The sequence below is a fragment of the Acomys minous genome (assembly GCF_964271855.1).
Source record: "Acomys minous genome assembly, chromosome: 2".
In the NCBI taxonomy this organism is placed as follows: domain Eukaryota; kingdom Metazoa; phylum Chordata; class Mammalia; order Rodentia; family Muridae; genus Acomys; species Acomys minous.
This window is the reverse complement of record NC_140484.1, coordinates 53,792,374-53,813,655: the sequence shown is the minus strand read 5'-3', so window position 1 is coordinate 53,813,655 and position 21,282 is coordinate 53,792,374. Positions and strand designations below refer to the sequence as shown.

The following is a 21,282-nucleotide window of genomic DNA, read 5'->3' as shown; positions in this document are numbered from 1 at the left end:
ACATTTGTTCCTGTCTCCTTTGTCCTACTAATCAGGGACTTATATGACAAGTACTGGCCTCTGAGCCCGCAGGGTGGAGCCAGCACTGTTCATCTACTTGACCGAGGAGCAGCATGGAGTGGACCTTTCCCACTGCCACAATTGTCACCCATTCCTCTGAGTGCCTGGCACCATAACAGGCACTTAGTAAATGCATGTTAAATGAATGATACAGGTTGGGTAGTGGTAGCGCACGCCTTTAATCCCAGCACTCGGGAGGCAGAGGCAGGAGGATCGCTGTGAGTTCGAGGCCAGCCTGGTCTACAAAGCGAGTCCAGGACAGCCAAGGCTAACACAGAGAAACCCTGTCTTGAAAAACAAGAAAAAAGTGATACGGGTTCCTTTTTTTTTTTTGGAATGTGAAGTGTGTGTTCCTGTGTGGCATATGCACATGTATGTACCGATGCATGGGTACATGCAGAAGCCAGAGGAGCCCTCTGTCATCCACCTCCTTTCTGAACCTGGAGCTTGCTTTTTTTTTTTTTTTCTACACCAGCAGCCAGCAAGCCCCAGCAGTCCTGACTCTGCCCACTTCAGTGATGGGTTACAGGCATGTATACAAGCACACACAGCATTTACAGGCATGTATACAAGCACACACAGCATTTACAGGCATGTATACAAGCACACACAGCATTTACAGGCATGTATACAAGCACACACAGCATTTACAGGGACACTGGCATCTGAACTCTTGGTCCTCGTGTTGGCCATGTCTTAACTGCTGAGCCATCTCTCCAGCCCAGCACTGAGTTTCTTGATCAAGCTTTCCTGAGCATCTGCTCGAGGCCCTGAGAGTACAGACCTGACGCCCCACCTCTGACTCTGGTCCAGCTCTGGGACAGCCAGCTGAAGGATCTTACATGTGGCAGCTTGTGTAAGGGCCAGACATGATGGCACGGACCTTGAAGGGAGGTGAAGGGAGGAAGACATGGATATGAGGCCAACCTAGGCTACATGGTGAGTTCCGGACTAGCCTGGTCTCCACTGAAACCCTGTCTTATAAAACGAAACAACACAGAACTGGACATTAATCAGCAATTAAGAACACTTGATGCTCTTACATAGGACCTGGATCAATACCCAGCAGTCAGGAGGTAACGTATAACCACCTGTAACTTAAGTTCCAGGGGATCTGATACCCCTTTTTTTTTTTTTACCTCCACCAATACCATGCACATGGTGCACATACATGCACATACAAATTAAAATAAATCTGTTTTTAATGTTTTATTTTATGTGCATTGGTATGTAGGTGTCAGATCCCTCAGAGCTGGAGTTACAGACCGTTGTGAGCTGCCATGTGGGTGCTGGGGATTGAACCTAGGTCCTTTGGGAGAGCAGGCGTATTCTTAACCACTGAGCCATCTCTCCAGCCCCCTAAAATAAATCTTTATAAATTATTTTAAAAAGTAAAAATGAGCCACAAGAGGCAAGTGGAAGTTGGCACAAGGAAGTGCCCAACTAGGAATGGATTGAAGCTGAGGCCAACAAGAATAACAAGACAGAGCCACCTTTGGCCAACTCGCTAGAGACAACAGCAGGCAGAGTTGCCAGGCTTCGTTCTGAGCAGCTTGGTGGCACACCAGTGTCTGTGTATCCGGTGGGTAGGTGTCTGATGCCTAGCCATGCTCTCCTAGTGGCTCTGAGTTGATGCGCTAGGATTTCCAGGCATTATGTGGCCTCCCTCCCATGGGTGTGGGAATGGCATGCTGCAAAGACATTCTTGCTGCCAAACTGGGCATGCGGATCACTCTACAGAGTGCTTGCCTGGCACGCAAGAAACCCTGGGTTCAATTTCCATGCCAAATAAACTGGTTAGAGTGGTGCACATCTATAATTCTAGCATTCAGTGGGTGGAGGGAGTTCAAGATCACCCTTGATTACATAGTAAGTTCAAGGCCAGCAGAAAGGGGGCTGGAGAGATAGTTCAGAAGTTAAGAGCACTGGCTGCTCTTCCAAAGGTCCTGCATTCAATTCCCAGCAACCACATGGTGGCTGCCCTCTTACTGAACCCTGTATATATAATACATCTGAGAGAGAGAGAGAGAGAGAGAGAGAGAGAGAGAGAGAGAGAGAGAGAAAAGAAGAAAGAGGAGGAGGAGGAGAAAGAAGAAGAAAAGAAGGGAAGGGAAGGAATAAAGAGATCAGGGCCATTGGTGTACAATTGTAATCCTAGTGCTCAGAAGTGCTGAGGCAGGAGGACTACTTCAAGTTGGAAACCATCAGGCCAACTAGAGCCACTTAACGAGACCCTGTCTCAAAAAGTAAATAAAAAACAAACAAAACCTAAGACAGCTGATGAGCTAGTGCAGTATTAAGTAAAGGTGCTTGCTGCCAAGCCTGACCACCTCAGTCTGATCCTGTAACCCACACAGTAGAAGGAGAGGATTAACTCTCCACTCTGGGACGTTTTCCTTTCTTTTCCTCCATGGTGTGTCTACACATGTACACACTCATACATGATAATTGTAAACAGACAAAAGCCCAGCCTGAAAGAAAAGCCTGATGGCAAAGGACTTTAATTCTAATTGCTGGGGAGACTGAGACAAGGTAACAAGTTCAAGGCACAGTGCTTGCCTAGCATGAAGGAGGCCCTAAATTCAACCTCCAGTACTGCATAAACAAACAAACAATAGATTAAATAGGCTGGAAGATGACTCAGAAGTTAAGATCACTTGCTGTTTCTTGCAGAGGACCCAGGCTCACTTCCCCGTACCCGTGACTCCACTTCCAAGAAATCAGACTCCCTTTTCTGGCCTCCCCAGACTTACATGGGCTCACAGTAAAAGTAATCTTGGAGAGACAGAGGTCAGATGTCAAGCTAGGAGGCCCACCTTGCCCTGCTTCAGATGAACCCCAACTCTTGGGAGGCAGAGGCAAGCAGATCTCTGTAGTCAGCTTGGTCTACATAGAGTGTTCTGGACCAGCCCGGGCTACCTAGTGAGATCCTGACTTAAAAGCAAAAACCGATGAAAGGATGACTCAAATATGAAATTCTCAAAAAAGTTAAAAAAGAATAAAAAGAGAGAGCCAGCACATTGGGAGCTTCAGTTTCCCCACTGGGGGCAGGAGTGGTTGGTTGCTACCTGGAGAGTGCCCCCTCCCAGCCTCCATCCAAGCACACCAAAAGGCTGCAAGCACTACATAGTCCGCCTACCAAGCACAGCCCTGGCCTCGCCCATCATGCTCAGGCCCCGCCCACCACGGTCCAGAGCCCACCCTCGATGGCAAGGTCCCGCCCACCCACAGGCCCCACCTACCACAACCCAGGCTCCGGTCACCTTGGCCGAGGCTCCACCCACCACAGCCTAGGCCCCGCCCCGCCCAGTCAGAGGCGGGCTCCGCCCCCTTCCCTAACGGTCAACGGTCCGTCCAACCTCTCAGAGGCGCGGCGAACTGGACGGCCGCGTCGTGTCCGCTGTTCACGGGTCCCCGCGGCCATGGAGGACGCTCTGCTCGGCGCCATGACGGGCCCCGAAGACGAGCTGGGCGCCGAACTGTTCGGGCCGGAGCGTGCGTTCGCGGACGGGCTGGCGCTGAGCCCCGCGGCGGGTGCGGCCGAGCGGGATGAGCTGCCGGTGCTGGCCGACGCCTACCTGGGCGCCACCGAGCCGGGCGAGCCGCTGCTGCGCGCGCTCAGTCCCCCGACGGGCGCTGAGGTACCGGCCGCCCTGCTCGGCGACTTCCCGGGGCTGCCCGAGCTCCGCAGCCCAGACGATGCCGCGCCGCCGCCGGCCTACAGCGTGCACGTGCTGTCGTCGTTACTCCCCGGTGCTCGCGGGCCCGCGCTGTTGCCTCTGAGCGCTGGAGTGCGCGTGATCCCAGTAAGCACCGGCAGGGGGCGCCATCGCGCCGCGTCTCCGCCTGCAGACCTCATGGGCTAGCCTCAGGCCGCACGCTCACTGGGGAGTGAGGGCGTCCCCAGGTGACCTCTCTCGGGTAACCCGCAGCCACCCTCCCCAGCCTTTTCCCCTGCGGGTGACTGTGCCCCGCTAGGAGAGTTTACACCATCGCAGTAGGTGTTTGTATTGGACACCTGCTTTCACGTCACATAGCCAGGGAATCATTTGCTCCTGACCTGAGGAATTATGTCCCCACCCCGCGCCAGTCCCAGAAGTGCTGGGGGTGGAGCTCAGGGCCTTTTGTGTGCTCTGTAGATTGTCTTCAGCCTGGTCCTATAGTTTGGAGTTTGTGTTTTGTTTTGTTTTTAGATACATGCTTGTTCACACCAAAGATGTTTAATTAGTGAGGATTTCATTAATTGATGATTTCCCCCTCTGTAAAATAAGGGACAAATCTTCAAACCTATGTGATAGAGTCCGAATGAATGCTGCTTCTTGGCGAGCTGCTATTCCTTGACATTGCTATGTAACTTAGAATTAACTTGAGCCTCTAATTTCCCTGCCTCTACCTCCTGAGTGCTGGGATTGCATGTGTGCCGCACCACACCTGCCTTATACAATGCTGGGCATCAAACCCAGGACCTAGTTCATGCTAGTCAAGTATTCTTCCAATTGAGCCACATCCCCAACCCTTCCAAGGCAGTAAGCAGGGAGAAGTGTGCATTTCCTGCATTTCTGTGAAATCTGAAATGTCTGAATAAGGCAAGCACTTGGAATCCAGCTGCCCTGTCTTCTAAGGTTTGGACCACTCAAGTCTGATGTAAATTTGTAACCCTTGGGACCTTTCAGCTTTTAAACCCCATTGCTTTGTGGTAAATGTAATTTTGTCTCATTTATTTATTTTATAATTAGATTTGCTTACTTGTGGTGGGTGTGTGTGCCACCGTGCAAATGTAGAGGTCAGGGGATAACATACAGGAATTGACGCTCTGCCATGTGTGTCCTGAGGGTTGAAGTCCAGCCGTCAGGCTTGGTACCAAGTGTTCTTACCTACTGAGCCATCTTGCCACTCCTATTTATTTCTTTTTGGTGCAGGCGCTCAGTATGTTCCTATCTCTAGTCCTCTTCACACCCAGGACTGATGGCTGTCCTCAGAGGCCTCCGTCCCGAGGCTGTCAGTTGGCTTGTTCCCTTTCTTTCTCACAGGGGAAGAATCTACAGTGGTCCCTGCACTGTAGCTGACCCTGATCTCTGACTTCAATGTTCTTTGTGCCACCAGCGCAGCATGTGGCCCTGTATCCTCTGACATGACCACTGTTTTCTCCAGGTTGAAATCAAAGAAGCAGGTAGCAGTGTGCCAGGCAGCAGCCCTGAAGATGCAGCTTTCCAGGCCCCTCTGGCACAGGAATCCTGCTGCAAGTTCCCATCATCCCAGGAGGCAGAGGAGGCCTCCAGCTGCCCTCGGAAGAAAGACTCCAGCCCTATGGTAACTATGCAAAATAAAGGGGGGGTATCACTCAGTCTGGTCACAGATCCCTGCCTGCCGCTGTTCCTCATTCACTTTGCTTGTCCATCTACAAAGAGGGAGAGTCAACTTGAGCCCCCCACCTTTCACTCCCAATATTCTTATCTCTGCCCTTCCTCGGAAAGCCAAATAAGGATTGGAACACTGCTATGTCCCGTAAGGGAGTCACCACAAGTCACACATGTAGAGTAGAGGGTTAGGAACTGAGGCAGGGACAGTCTGGGGGCAGCCCTAGAGTTTGGGGTGCTGGTTGGCCCAAGGCTGTGCTTCTACAGCTTCTGGGGATAGGCCCAACCTGCCTCCAAGTTGCCAGTGACAATGGTGTTTAGGGTGTGTAATGGCCACATCTGGGGACTGTGTGATGGCATTTCTGACTCCCACAGCCCTGCAGGCAGCCCCTCTATGCCTGTCTTAGATGACAGATGCTCCGCTGCTGTTTTAGTCCTGGGCCTTGTGTGCTGTGCTGCTGGAACTGCTCTGGGGACAGTCGGGATCACCAGCACTTCAGCCCAGCTTGAGCTACACAAGCTGCGCACCCTCAGAGCCTTCAACACCTCCAGATGAGGCCTGGTCTATGCCCCAGAAATAGTTGAAATAATGTCCTTGTGAAATGTGTTTTTAGGGTGCAAACACTAGTACCCATCTGTGTCTGAGATTTACTTGGAATGCAAGTTCTGATGGTGGAGCTTTCCCAGGACCATAGAGAAGCCATAGGGCAAAGGACTTTGACTCCTCGTAGGGTGACACCTGCCATCTCTTCCTGGGGTGTAGAGCCCAGGGCCAGGCATCATTTTGGGCCATTCCTAGATTAGTGGCTACATCACCCTCCAAATGCAGCTGTGCAGAGCACTGGCCTCCCTGGTTTCAGAATGACAGGAGCTCTGCCCTGGAACCTGTTTTCCTCTCCTAGCAGCTTCACGGGTGTTATTCACGTGACCTCGGTCCCTTGTGCCTATCTGAGTTCTCCTGCCCCAGTGTGCACACCACACACCCTGGAGCAGCTGGGTGTGCAGGGCACTCCGTCCCTCAGTGCCTGGACTGGATGCTCTGATGGGCAGATATAGCTGGCTCCTGAGAGTGAGCAGTCAGAACCCACATGGGGTGTGACAGTGTCAGCCCGTAAGTTCAACATGGTTTTTTAGGAGTTTCCAGTCACTGACTTTTCCTTCCTTTTGTTTTTTCAAGACAAGGTTTCTCTGTGTAGCCTTGGCTGTCCTAGACTTACTTTGTAGACCAGGCTGGCCTCTGCCTCCCGAGTGCTGGGATTAAAGGTGTGCACCACCATGCCCAGTTGACTTAACAGTATTTATAGGAAATAAAACCAGTGAGCATAAAAAGCAAAAACAAAAAACTAACAAACCCCTACGAAACCACCTGTTAGATGATAGCCTGGCTCCATGGCAGGATAGAGCACACAGCTACTTCCACAAATGTGCTCAGTCCCCAGGGGTCTCAGAGGTGGGAGACTGAGGTTTGAAAGATGCTCAGTACCTGTTCACAAGGCTGTGTGGATTGAAGGCCATCAGAAAGAGATCTTTGTCCACGACCAAGTTCTTCAGAGAACACAGAAGCAACCTGTGAATGTGTGGAAACGTCACAGGAATAAGTGGGGTGGGCGCTAGGGAGCAGCAGTTAGAGGAACCTGCACACCCACCTTCTCCCTCCCCACACTTAAACCCCAGGAGGAACATCTCAGATTTCAGTCTGCTCTTGCTCAGACTGGAGTCACCTGCCCTCTCCCCCATGCCATTTCAGGTGATTTGTCAGCTGAAAGGAGGTGCCCAGATGCTCTGCATAGACAACTGTGGTGCAAGGGAGCTCAAAGCCCTCCATCTGCTTCCTCAGTACGACGACCAGAGCAGTTTCCCACAGTCAGGTACCACAGCACAAAACTGCCCTGGGTCACACTGGACGTGGTGAGGAATGGGGCAGCGAAGGAGTGTTAGGCTTTGTGTGTATGATGTGAAGAGGGGCTAGGAAGAGGCCAGCCAGCCTAGGCTACTTGGTGAGTTCCAGACCAGTGAGGGACCCTACCTCAAAAAAAAAAAAAATGGTGGCTGGGTACTGAAGAACAGCACACAAGGTTGCCCTCTGGTTTCCACATGCAAGTTCTCACAAGTACCTCATGCATGCACATATACATGTGTGCACTCACTCAAAGACAGTAAAACAGGCCATTAGTGTATAAGTGCTTGAACAAACCTGGGCAATAGCAGTCAGAATGGAACAAAATAGACTACCATAGCCTAATCCTCCCACATTGCATTAAGTGACCTCACTCTTGTCTGACGTCCTCACTGCATAGCCTTCTAGCAGGTGGCAGTGCTCATCAGTCTGAGTGCTTCATTCCTCCAGTCAGGGCAGACGTGCCTTGCCTGGAACACTGTCAGCCTACCTGAAGGCTCGAGGCCTGGATGTTCAAATGTGCTCTAAATAATTGGTAGGGTTTTATTTTGTTTTTTAAGATTTATTTATTGTGTATACAGTGCTCTGCCTGCATGTATACCTGCAGGCCAGAAGAAGGCATCAGATCACATTATAGATGGTTGTGAGCCACCATGTGGTTTCTGGGAATTGAACTCAGGACCTTTGAAAGAGCAGTCAGTGCTCTTAACCTCTGAGCCATCTCTCCAGCCCCAATAATTTGTGTTTTAATGGAAACAGTTGGTGTGATCAACAAGGGTGGTCCCTCTGCTTTACTCCCAGGAGTCCAAGCTGGGTCTCCAGTGACCTGACAGTGACTCACTCACCTCCTCACACTGACATGATCATTAACAAATAATCCCAAAGGACCTGATTCACACTTCAAAGCTGTTGAATGCTTAGAGAAAGATTAAATGATGTGGTCTTGGGCCTGAGTCTAACCAAGCCCTGCCTTGGCCTTGTCAGTGAGCATCGCTGTGTATACCACAGGGCCTCAGGCTGCTGTGATGCAAGGTGACCTTCCAACAGTGTTAGACCAACTCAAGTTCAACCAGTCTTTGGAGCCTAGCGTTAAAAGAACAAAAAAGTAGAATACTCTCTCTCCATACTCTTGCTTTGATCTCCTTATCCAGCAGTGGGGCCGTACTGCTGGGGGTCCTCTACTGCTGATCATCCTGGGCTTCTCAGATCTATTTCCCACAAATCCAAGCTGCACCTGTAGTGCTCGGTGAGCAGGGAGGTGGGTTTCCTCATGCTCAAATCCTGATCCCTAGAGAACCATTCAGTGTCCTTGTGGAGGTGCTGCAGCCTTTCCCCACTTGTTTCCTGCTGCTTGTAGCACATCTGTGGTCTCCAGTCTGTCTCTCCCTGAAAGGATGCAAAGGCCCAGGGCAGGAAATAGAAATAGGATGGAGAGCTGCAGGGAGGAGGAGGAGGAGGATCCACCAGGTCTTCAGGGATGTTCCCTGATGGAGCCTTTGGACCAAACTACAAGCGGCTTCATGTAGAGAACTTAGAAAGCACTGATACCCTAACAACTCAGAGCAGTGCAAAAACCAAGCAGATGCATAGCTTGAAAGTCACAGGTGTGTCGCCCAACAGCTGCCACTAGGCTTTCATTAGGAATATAAAATGGCCCAAGGTGTTGAGGGAATTTGCTGGGTTGTGTAAGGACACTTTGATACACGGTTTTGGAAGCTGGATGTTAACATTTTTCACAGTATAGTAGACCTCTATAATGCTCAGGCCAAGCAGCCTTATGATGGAAAGCAGGACACTAGAACTTTAAAATGTGCACTGACCCAAAATGCCTGTAACGCTGGCACTGGGGAGATGGGACGGGAGGATCAAGAGCTCAAGGACTGCGTACATAGTGAGGTGAGTCCCAGACTTTATGAGGCCCCCACCTTAAAACAAGGGGCTAGAGAGATGGCTTAGCAGCCAAGAGTGCTTGCTGCACACCTGGAGGCTCCAGCTCCCAACACTCACTGTAGCAGGGTAAGAATATGTTTAAACTCCTTGATGTTTGCTGTCAGCTAATGTTAGTTGTTTTCCTACAGAACTCTCTAAGCCAATGACAACTTTAGTGGGAAGACTTCTGCCAGTACCAGCAAAATTAAACCTCATCACACAGGTGAGTCATTCAGCACAAAAATACCCTTGGTGTCATCTCCTGGCATTCAGTTGCTGCACTTATTTCTCAAGTATACAGTTAACAGTGAGAGCCAGGCCTCGTAGCACATGCCTGTAATCTCAACAGTTGGGAAGTGGAGAGGAGAGGATCAAGAGTTCGAGGTGATCCTCATCTGTATAGCAAGTTCAAGACCAGCCTGGGTTACATGGAACCTTATCTTTAAAAAATAATCAAAGTCACTAGTGAAATATTTGCTAAGTATTTGTCCCTTCACACCTGTGCTAGACCCTGGATGGAAGACTGGCAATGGGGACATGAGATTCTGGAGGCTGTGGGAAAGCACAACATCCACGATGTTAGCCAAGCGCCCCAGATGTCCCCATTGCTGGCCCTCTGCCTGCACAGATGCTAGGTCAGAGACATGTGCTAGAAAAGGTATGGGGACAGAATAGAGGACATCCTCCTGAGTGTTGGCAGCCAGGAATGATTCTGGTCAGGGTAGGCAAGGTGTGGGTAGAGAGGTTGAATCCAGCAAAAAGTCTTAAAAATAAAACAAAAAAAAAGTGTCAGTGAGGCTTCAGGTGTTCAGGTCTCTGTTATTCTGAGAACATAATACTTTGGGAATGATTCAAAATTGTGGACATTTGTAACTGATTATATCTTCAACTAATGGTTTGTGGACATAAATTGCTTCCTGACAGTGTCACCAGCCCCTAAGAGACAGCTGTGTGCACTGCTCCGCAGCTTGTCCTTGATGGTTCAAGGCCCCACTCCACCTTGCCTGTTTTCTCCATTCCCATGATCAGAGACTTTGTACCCTGGGGCCCTGGGCCTGGGCCTGGGAATAGCTACAAGATGGTCTTAGCCTGGGGGTCAGTGTTAGTGGACTTGCAGTGGTCATGAGGCCTGGCCGTGGAGTTGTGACATCAACCTGTAGGGGCTGCTGCTGCTGGCGCTTCGAGTACACTCTGAGGACACCACTCTTGCTTTTGCCTCCATCCAGGTTGATAAGGGAGCTCTCCCATCGGCTGTCAATGGGGCTGCCTTCTCCTCTGGACCAGCTCTGCAAGGGCCACCCAAAATAGCTCTGGCTGGGTAAGGATTAAAATCGGAGACCACTGCCTTTGAGGCAAGCATCCAAAATGCTGCTGTGTAAGCCGCACTTCTGGCTGCACTGTAGAATTAGCTTTGCTGAAAGATCAGTGGTCAGCTCCCCTCCACAGTAGGCCCTGACCTTCCTAGGAATACACTGGTGATGGCACTTGACCTCTCCTCCACTCTCTGCTGTCCCATGTGTGTGTTCCAGGGTTTCCTTGCTGTAGCTTTGTCGTGTGTGTGTGTGTGTGTGTGTGTGTGTGTGTGTGTGTGTGTGTGTGAGTCCCACACTGTCTTTTCTTGGCAGTCATCAGTGTAGATCACACAATGGCAGCTGCTTATGTGCACAGGGTCTGCAGCGCTGCCTCTGTGTCCCTGGCACACACTCTGTGGCAGATGTTCTGTGTGCTATGGCAGGTGTCCCATAGTCTCTGGTGGGCACGAGGCACACTTAGCCAGGACTCTGTCCATTTTAAAGCTGTGTGTAAGCTGCAGCTGATTAAACTAGCATACCTGTAGAAACTTTTTGGTCACTATGTATTGGCTGTGCCCTCTGCGCCTGTCCTGGTACTGCAAAGTTTGAGACAAGAGGCTGGAGGCAGAAAGGGGAGAGTCAGATGGTCTGTGGAGTCAGACAGCGCCAGGTCCGTGTGTTAGGCTCAAGTCAGTGGGACCTGAGGCAATGCTATACCTAGTTGGCTGGTGAGCTCCTCAAATGCTCTTGAATGAGACAGGATAGGCTTTTGCTTTCCTCTGTGAGTGTGGTAGACCTAGATTGCTGACACTCTGGTTGATCATCCCACTGCAGCTGTTCACAGGGGAGGAAGAAACAGGATGGCTTCAATAGCTTGCAGCTGCGGCTGAGAGCATCAAGGCTGGAGTATCACAGGCCATGAAAGGCTCACCACACCTTTGTTGATAGGAGACATCACCCTCTGCTTTGTCATGTCCAGAACCGGGCAGCACATGCTGCCCACATACTCAGCACTGTGTGAGTTCCACTGCTGGGGCCAAGTGCACTTCCGCAAGGAGCAATCTTCTATGTAGCAATTTCCCTTCCCCACCCCACCCCCCATCCATCGGCCTCTGTTAGGCTTTCTCTTTCACATGCTTTTTACATTTTGAAATAAAATTCTGCAGGCCACAAAACTTTCCTTGTCATAGAGAATATACCAGGAGCCACCTGAGCTATGAGCTGCATCATTCTGCTGTGGCAAAGACCTGACCACCCTCCGCTGAGCCAGCCCTGAGGTTTCCTGACTGGAGGGTGGGTGCAGTGTGAAGGTTTAGGGCTGGTAGGTTCAGTGCTGGAATTCCTAGTCTGAACCAACTCACTGTCCTCTCCTTTTCACGTGCTCCTCAGTCCTCTTGACTTTCTAGTCAACCAGATCTGAAAGATCAGAAAGAAGCCCGCAATCACCCCAGCTGGCATCTTTCGAGGTGTAGCTCACTTGTGGTACCCTTCAGAGCTGAGGTTGTTCAGATCTTGGCAGATTTTTTGGCCTTCCTAGGACAGTAGTCACTGTCAGAGCCATGGAAGCCTTACCCGGTAATTTTAAACCCAGGCAATGGGTCCCCTCCTTGTCCCTCCCATGCTCCACTTATTCCTAGTGGCCTGTCTCTGTTCACTGTGTGCATTGAGACATCCTTTCAGCCATAAAGAAACCCAGTGCCAGGGCTGGGGAGAAAACTGTTGGCAGTCTTGTTGTACAAACACGAGGATCTGAGTTCCATCCCCACAACCCACACAACATGCCTAGGCATGGTGGTGGTCACCGGGGGTGGGGGCAGGAGGATCTCTGGGTCTTACTGGCCAGCCAGTTTGCCTGATTGGAAAGCTCTACACCAGTAGTAGAGACCCTGACTCAAAAAATGAGGAGTTAGAGAGACGGCTCAGTGGTTAAGAGCACTTGCAGCTCTTGCAGAGGACCTGGGTTCTATTCCTAGCACTCACATCAGGCAGATCACAACTGCCTGTAACTCCGGTTTCAGAGGATTTGATGCTATCTTCTGGCCTCTGTGGGTACTGAATGCACATGGTGCATATAATCTACACTTAGGTAAACACACATACACATAAAATGCTTTAAAAAAAAATAGCTGGGTGCGATGGCGCATGCCTGCAATCCCAGCACTTGGGAGAGGCAAAGGCAAGAAGATCACTGAGTTCGAGGCCAGCCTAGTCTACAAAGCGAGTCCAGGACAGTCATGGCTACAAAGAGAAACCCTGTCTCAAAAAAATCAAACAAATAAATAGGATCACAACAAAGGAAGACACCTAGACTAGCTGGTCAGTGAGGCGAGGGAGTCATGTGTCCCTGCTTCCCCTGTGCTAAGATTATAGACATGTGCCACCACAACAAGCTTTTTATGAGGGATCTGGGGTTGTAACTCAGGTCCACATGCTTGAATGACTGGCACTTTACTGACTGAGCCATCTCTCCAGCCCCAGTCTGTTGCTCTTTGCTGCCCTCTTTACAGTGTTCAGACTTGATAGGAAATCCAGTGCCTGAGCAGGTCAGAGGTGGAGCCCTGAGCAGACTGCAGAACAGCAGGCAGCTGTGGGAAGCCACCCTCACTAGACCTGCCTAACACTGGATGAGTTTAGAGAACAGTTATCAGTGGCTTCTGCCTGTCAGCTTTTGAGCTCATTCTCTTTTTATTATATCTTTACCATTTTTATTAGTTTTTTAGCTATCATACAAAGTAATGGACTTTGTTGTGGCATTTTCACAAACACATATCATAACATTGTATTCTTATTTTCTGATGCTATTCTCCCCTGTTCCCCCACTTCCCTCTTGGTGGTCCCCCTTCTGCTTTCCTCCCCTCTCTTCATCCCCATCTACTATGTGCACATACAAACACACAGGATTCTCTCTTTTCCAGATCAACCAATAAAGACACTTTCCTTTTTAATCTTTGTAAAGTAACTCTTAGCTCATGGGACACAAAGTCTAAAAGCCATGTAGCTGTACCAAATCCAGGATATGAAATTAAAGAAGCCACAACTCCTTCCTTCCTAAAGGTTATAAGGCTGGGTGCAAGTCAGTGCAGTGTAGACCAGCTGCAGCCCCAGCTTATGCAGTCACAGTTAGCACTCAGCAGTCAAGGCTTGACGCTTTTCCCAGACCAGCAGTCAGGACCATGCCAGGTGATTGGCCAGGTGATTGGCCAGGTAATCCCAGGCATGACCACGAACTCTCCAGTCTTTAGTGCCATGGTTTTAGCTGGTATCCTCTTCCCCTTCTGTGATGTGACACCCTCACACGCTGTCTCTGAAGGTCTGATGATTGGCATACTCCATATTGAAGTTTACTCCAAACAATTCTGTCCCCAGGATGCCCACTCCCTCCCAGAAGGCTCAGCCCAGGGAAGGGGGTGGAGTATCAGGGCAAGTTGTACAGTGAACTCATGGGCTGACACTGATGACTCACTTCTGTGATCTTTACCTTGCGGAGCTCCTGTGGAAGGAGGTCCACCATGGCAGCGATGGGGGTGGTTTCTGCACTTGTGCCCAGAGAAAATAAAAACATTGCTAGAGGCTGGGGATGATGGCTCACACTTGTAATCCCAGTAATTGGGAGGTTGAGGCAGGATTGCCATAATTTTGAGGATAGCCTGGGCTACAGAATGGGTTTGAGGCCAGCATAGGTTATGAATGAGATGCTTCTTTTAAAAAATAGTACTGAAGGATGGAAGTGTTGACTGAAGTGTTAACTGTAAACGTTTGTGTGAGTCTGGGTTGATGTGGACCTCTCTGGTGTGGAAACCCTGAAAGTGAAAGTGAAGGGCAAGGAGAAGGAGAGAAGTGAGGTGGTCACATCTACAGTGATAGGATGTGAGGTGAAGGTGAGGAATGGACGGGAATTGAGGCCTGAGTTCCTTTTGATAAATATGCTTTAACTGTGGTTTGCCTCATAAAGCACTGAGCGCTGCCTCCTCTGTGAAGCCCACTTCTGTGGCAGCAGTTTTGACCGGTAGCCATACCAACCTCAGATGATAATCTTTGCCCCATCACTTCACAGAGCAAGAAGGGGGCTCTCACTAGGCTGAGGGCATCTTCCTCTATGGAGCACATTGTGAAACGGGAGCCGGTTTGTACAATGAGTGTAAATAGTTTGCAGGGAAGGTTTTTGTTTTTGTTTTGGAGGATTTGAAACAGGGTCTTGCTGTAGCCCTGTCTGTCCTGGAACTCAGCATATAGGTCATGCTGGCCTGTGACTCAGAGAGATGTAGACCTAGAGGTGGCAGCTGTCACGCACCATCTACTGTTCACTGGTGCTTCACATTCAAGCGGCGCCTGTCCATGAGGTTTCCAGGCAGCAGTGGGAGTTGATAGATGGCAGAGGATGCCAGTACCTTGTACAAAAATCCCTGAGGCCTGAGCCAGGGAGAGTGCATGTCTAGTTCCTCCCTGCCGCCACTGATGCTGCTATGCCAACTTGACAGGTCAGGGCTGTTGGCAGAGGGAAGCATTGCTGCCCAGAAGAAGCTGTGGTGACAACTTGATAGAAATAAGCTCTGTGTCCACTCTCTGTTGTGCCAGGGAGAATGGAGGAGAGCAGAGAGCTAGGGAGTGAGAGGGCAGACAGCATGTCTTCAGGAAGTAGTGTTGTGTTGCAAACTGCTGTTAAAGCCTTTACTAGTTTGCCTTTCTTCTGTGTTCATTAGAAGACATCCTGCCCTTGCCGCCAATTTTGTGTTTCATATAAAAAGTCCAGAGGAAACCGGGCACAGTGGTGCACACCTTTAATCCCAGCACTTGGGAGGCAGAGGCAGGTGAATCTCTGTGAGTTCGAGGCTAGCCTAGTTTACAAAGCAGGTCCAGGACAGCCAGGGCTACTCAGGGAAACCATGTGTCAAAAACAAAAACAAAAAACCCAATAAACAAACAAATCCCAAGGGAGCCCTCTAAACTGAGACGCCTGTCCTTGTATGCCTGCTCTCAACCCAGGCTGCCTGGGCATGGACTCAGTGAGCTCGCCCTCACAGGTACTGCGACTGCTTCTCCAGCGGCGACTTCTGCAACAGCTGCAACTGCAACAACCTGCGCCATGAGCTGGAGCGCTTCAAAGCCATTAAGGTAATGTGCCTGACAGAGCACCACCAGTGTTGTCAGTGAGTGGTCTCCTGAGTCCACTCAGGCACAAGTGTAGAAAGACACAGTGGCCAGGGCTGTAGTGCTACCCGGCAGCCTGGGGTGCTTCAGGGTGGCTGCGGAGTCTGGGAAGCCCGGATTCCAGAGCACGTGTCTGTCCTGCTCTAGGTTCATAACTGTGGCTAGTGCAGTGGCTGTGGGGAGCTACAGTGCATCATCTGAGGATGGGAAGCACTTGAGTGGGCCTCACAGACTTTAAACTTTCATTCCTTTAGTTTCAGGTGCAGCGGGATCTAGGCTTTCTCAAGGGGCAATGCAGCTACAGGCTGACTGCAGGAGGCTACTGCATCTGTGCCTTCCTGACGGCGCAAGGACCAGGAAATGGGAGAAATAGATAGGCTGGGCCTGGCAACTTCTCCAGGGAGACACTTCCAGGGCCCTCAAGAGCCATCAGCTGAGGCTGGAGGGTTCCCTGTTTAATGAAACAGATGGCCCTGAGCCTTGGTCAGTCTATCGGTTTTTTTTTTTCTCCTAGAACAATATTCACCCTCCTCTTGAGTTGCAGATATATCACTTAGAACTATCTTACCAATTCTGATATGGTCAGAGCCAGAGGACAAAAGAGAGTGGCCATGCCTTTGAGCTTTATGGCAGTTGATGGGTGCTCAGAGTGTAATCTGCTACGGTGAGATCAGGAGGCTTATGTGTCAGGGATGGGAACGTGGCTTGATATGACTACTCTGAGAAATGATTAGCAAATGGTCTGACAGCTAAATGTTTACCTGGATGTCATCTGGCATACTCCTCCCTAACACACAGCCAGTGGAGGTCACAGGGAGTCCTCACAGAGACGTGCCAAGCAAGGTTCTAGCAGCTTCATTCATAATAGACAAAACCTGCCACAAGCCCACAGCCCGTCAGTGTGGGATGGAGCAACTGCCAACTAGCTGAATGCAGAATGCCACACATTATAGGGAAAGACCAATTTTGAGCCATGTACACATCTACCTGACACCCCTACAGTTTTAAGCTCCTAAGTTTGCCAACAGGATGAAATGAAAGTCAACATGTATCACTGAGAAAGATGGCTGGGTATTGGTGTGAGCTATTCACTATGCCATGGCCTCACCTGCCTCAGGCAAAGATGCAAGGCATGCTGGGAGGGCACACTGGTTTTCTTTGCATCTCTACCATTTACAGAAAAAGGGTTCCATGCATCTGGAACCCAGGCGCATCACAGTTCTGTGTGAGGTGAGGCATAGCTGTACAGAAGCCTCGAGGTCTGTGGCATGTCCTAAGGCCCCAGCTCCCTCCATGCCTTCCCTTGCATGGCTTTCCCTTGAACAGAGCCTCGCTTCTGGCTCCCATGCATGTCCTGATGGTTCTCTTGTTCTCTCTTAGGCATGTCTTGATAGAAATTCTGAAACTTTCCAACCAAAAATGGGGAAAGGCCGCCTGGGAGCTGCTAAGCTACGACACAGCAAAGGGTGCAATTGTAAGCGCTCGGGCTGCCTGAAGAACTACTGTGAGTGCTATGAGGCAAGTGGCAGGTTCCTGGAACAAGCAGGGATGTCCAAGTAGCTTTGTGGTTAGAAGAGTTGACTGTAATGTAAAAAGAGACGTACACTCCCTGTTCTCCTTTCCAAGTGTGATGGTAGGTGCTGTCAACTTGACAGGGCCTGGTCACCTGGAACACAAGACTTTAAAGGATGTGACAGTCAGAGTTAATTGTCACCTTGACAGAGTCTAGAGGCACCTAAGGAATAGGCCTCTGGGTGTGCCTGTGGGGATTGTTTTGAAGTAGGAAGAAAGACCTGCTCACTGTGGGGTCCTGGACTGTGCAAGTGTTGAGAGAGAGCTGAGCAGGAGCAGCCTTCATCATGACTGTGGATGCCATGCGACTAGCTGCTTCAGGCCCTCCTTCTTTCTTTCTTTCTTTCTTTCTTTCTTTCTTTCTTTCTTTCTTTCTTTTCCCCCGAGACAGGGTTTCTCTGTATAGCCTTGGCTGTTCTGAATTTGCTTTGTAGACCAGGCTGATCATTGAACTCACAGCGATCCACCTGCCTCTGCCTCCCAATTAAAGGCGTGCACCACCATGCCCCTCCAGGCCCTGTTTTCTTGACTTTCTCTCCATCTTGGATTCTTGAACTGTGTGCTGAAGTAAGCCCCTCTCCAAGTTACTTTTGTTCAGGATAATTTATCATAGCACCGGGAAGCAAAAGTAAGACACTATTTTGCTTTTATAGGTGGGTCTCATGTAGTTGAGGCTGTCCTGGAACATGATCCCTAGCCAAGGATGGGCACCTTGAGTTGACCGTCCTCCGTCCTCCACTTCTGGAGCACCTGGATGATGGCCGTTCACTAACCCTGGGGGCTCCTCCCCTGGGGAACAGCCTCTAGCATAAATCTAAGCTCACCTGATGAAGCAGATGGGCAAAGGCAGCTGTGAGTACTGGGTGAGCGCAGGGAACCCTGATTTCATCAAAGCATTTTTTATCATCAGGCCAAAATCATGTGTTCCTCGATTTGCAAGTGCATTGCTTGCAAAAACTATGAAGAAAGCCCAGAGCAAAAGATGCTGATGAGCACACCCCACTACATGGAGGCCGGGGACTTTGAGGGCAGCCACCATCTGTCCCCAGCTAAGTTCTTGGGACCTCCAAAACTGAAAAAAAATAGGTAGGTGCTCTGAACAGTTCGCTGGGGTGATTCTGAGGGCAGTTTAGAAACTATATCTGCACTAGCTGGTACCTGCAGGGGACATACGGGGCAGGAGGGACAGGACAATGGAAGCCCCCCGAAAATACACATGGGCTTCCTTGGAGGCCTCAGTGTGGAACCTAATTCTCCTCCTAGACGGCCTTTCTTTCCATGTGCCCTGTCTGAGGTGTCCCTGTTTGTATTTACCAGCTCTGCCCACATTGGTAGCAAGGCTAGTGCAGTTCTGGTGTCCCTGAAGGAGGCCAGAGTCTTGCTTGATCAGGCAACAAATGCTTGCCTTCCCTCCCCTCCCCTTCTCTCCCCTTCCACATTGGTTCTTGAACTAGAGTGATTGGGCACTGCTCTGCTGAATGGAGAAGGTACCCAGTGACTGTGTCTGCCCCCCCCCCCACCAGGCAGGCCTTCTCCTGTATCTCCTGGGAGGTAGTAGAGGCCACGTGTGCCTGCCTGCTGGCCCAGGGCGAGGAGGCAGAGCAGGAGCGCTGCTCCCCGAGCTTGGCTGAGCAGATGGTCCTGGAGGAGTTCGGAAGGTGCCTGTCGCAGATCCTCCACATCGACTTCAAGTCCAAGGGACTGAAAATTGAGTAGAGTGCAAGCTGGTAAAGGGGAATGCCTGTGGCGAGCCTGAGACTTGGGGAGTCTGCACCTAGGAAGGTGGTGCAGAGGGAGGAGCAGGGCCAGGCCCGCTGTGAGCTCTGAGTGGGACTGGCCAGCCTACTCAAGGCATCCTGAAGTGCAGGCAGGCGGAGCTGCTCTGGGGATGGACACACTGGCTCTCCTGTCTCTGGGGAGGCCCTCTGGGGGACCCCTGCCCTATGTAAGAAGAGGGTGGCTTTCTTCTTCTTATTATTATAAGTTCGCTTTTTTTTTTCTTCGAGACAGGGTTTCTCTGTGTAGCTTTGACTGTCCTGGACTCCCTTTGTAGACCAGGCTGGCCTCAAACTCAGGTGGATGTGCCTGCCTCTGCCTCCCAAGTTCTGGGATTAAAGGCGTGCGCCACCACGCCCAGCATAAATTCGCTTTTCAAATCTCTTAGTAGTTTCTCCCTTGGAGTTGTTATGAGCTGGCTGCAGGTCTCTAGAGAGCTAGGCTCTGCCAGTGGACTCTGCCAATCACAGGTCAGATGACCAGTGGGGGTCTTTCAGGCCAAGCTTGGGACAGCAGATGTAAGAAGGGGGAGGTCAAGTTGGAGCTAGTTTCTTCTGTATTTCTGCTTGAAGTGAGAAAATGTCTCCTGTCCAGCCCTCTTCTCCATAATTACTGTTATACTGTCACCTGCAGACACCAGCAGGTGAGGTGGGTTGCTGTGCCCATGCTTTGCGTTCTGTTGTGAGAGTAAACCTTTCCAGATCCCCAGTTGGAACTAGGTTAGTAGCTGAAAATACATTTGTCTCAATAACCACTCTGGACTCCACTGAGACTGTGTCCTTTCATGACTCTAACAGCTTCAGCACTGTTAGGAAACCTGGGCACAGACAGGACAGAGGCTGGAGGCTGGCTAGGGGAAGCCGGGAGCTCACTGACAAGAAGGAAAGTACTGGAGGAGATGGCTCAGCAGTCAAGTGCTTGCAGCACAGGCAGGAGAACCTGAGTTTAACCCAGAATCTGTGTGAAAAACACAGACCTCTACTCTACCCCCCACAGCCAGAAAAAAACTCCAAACAAAAACAACAGAAACCAAACAAAAGAAGAGACACAGACTTGTAATCCTGGTGCTGAGGGTGGGGATGGGGGGTGGGTGGAGGAGCAGACACAGAGGCTCCCTAGGTCTCACTGGCAGGCCAGCATAGCCTAATTGGCAAATTCCAGGTGGAAGAGATCCTGACTCAAAAGACAAGATGGACTGCTCCTGAGGATTGCCGCCTGTACACATGTGCCTTTGCACAGACACACATACACAAACACCATGAAGAGAGGATCTAGAGAAGTTGGAAGATGATAGGAGGGTGGCTGAACAGGTGTGCACAGTGACAGCTCTCTATTAGGGGGCCCCCACCACTGAATCTGGGGAGAAGGAAGACCATGTGACAAGGTTGCCAGGCATTGGGAGGGGCATGTGTGAGGATGGAGGTGAGGCAAGGCTGCCATAGTTGCTGGCCTGGGGAATTAGGAATGGAGACACAGGATGCTCATGCCCTGGACAGGAGGAAGCAAGGCCAGGATGCCACGTAGGGCAGGCTTCAGGCTGGGGGTGGCTGGAGTAGCCCAGCTTTCATCCTTCTAGGGACTCTTTTGGGGTACGATATGGCCTACAGACCCCCCTTGACACTGGGCAAGGCCTGATAGTCTGTGTTCTATAAGCCTCAGCGTCCAGGTGCCTGCTCATCAGAATTAGAGAAGTGTGAAAGAGGAAGAGTGAGGGGAACTGGAGAAATGGCTCAGTCAAGAACACTTGCTTCTCTTCCAGAGGGCACAAGTTTAGTTCCTAGCATCCATGTTGGTTGACTCCTATAGGTTCAGCTCCAGGGCCTCTGGCCTCCATGGGCATCTGCATATGCACATGCCCCACTCCACTTTAGAGAATGCAGAGAGTAGGGAAGGGGGCCCTAGGGGCTTAGTCCAGGCATTCAGTCTGTGACTGCAGCACCTAGCCTGGGAGTGGGAGCTGGGTCTGAATCACAGGAGGATATGAGAGGGAGTGGCTGGGCCTGGGGACACCATGTCTGTCATCAGCTAGTGTCCCTTGCAGGCACAGGGAAGTAAGGGTTGCATTGCCTATGAGGTTGGATTCGCCTTTCGTGTGGAGCCTCTGTGGACTCCTGTAAGACTGCCCTGTTCTGCAAAGGACACACATAAGCAGCCAGGTGAGACCAGTGCTGGCAGCCTGTCCTACAGTGAGGGAGACACAGAAGGTATAGCTCAGCTCAGTCTGGCACATGTGTGTGTACCTGGCTCTCCA

General features: G+C 50.7%; 1 protein-coding gene across 2 annotated transcripts; it reads left to right on the top strand.

Moving 5' to 3' along the window:
- The first annotated feature begins 3,364 nt into the window (after positions 1-3,364).
- On the top strand, positions 3,365-19,785 carry TESMIN (testis expressed metallothionein like protein). 2 transcript variants are annotated; one of them, XM_084750876.1, is made up of 9 exons: positions 3,365-3,866; positions 5,212-5,370; positions 7,165-7,285; positions 9,393-9,466; positions 10,470-10,561; positions 15,557-15,647; positions 17,064-17,201; positions 18,166-18,341; positions 18,779-19,785. In XM_084750876.1, the coding sequence occupies exons 1-9, from the start codon at positions 3,483-3,485 to the stop codon at positions 18,969-18,971; spliced, it is 1,428 nt and encodes a 475-aa protein (XP_084607002.1). In that variant the 5' UTR covers positions 3,365-3,482; the 3' UTR covers positions 18,972-19,785. The 2 variants fall into 2 exon arrangements, with proteins under 2 accessions (XP_084607002.1, XP_084607003.1); XM_084750877.1 differs by having other exon boundaries at positions 3,838-3,967.
- Positions 19,786-21,282: the final 1,497 nt, after the last annotated feature.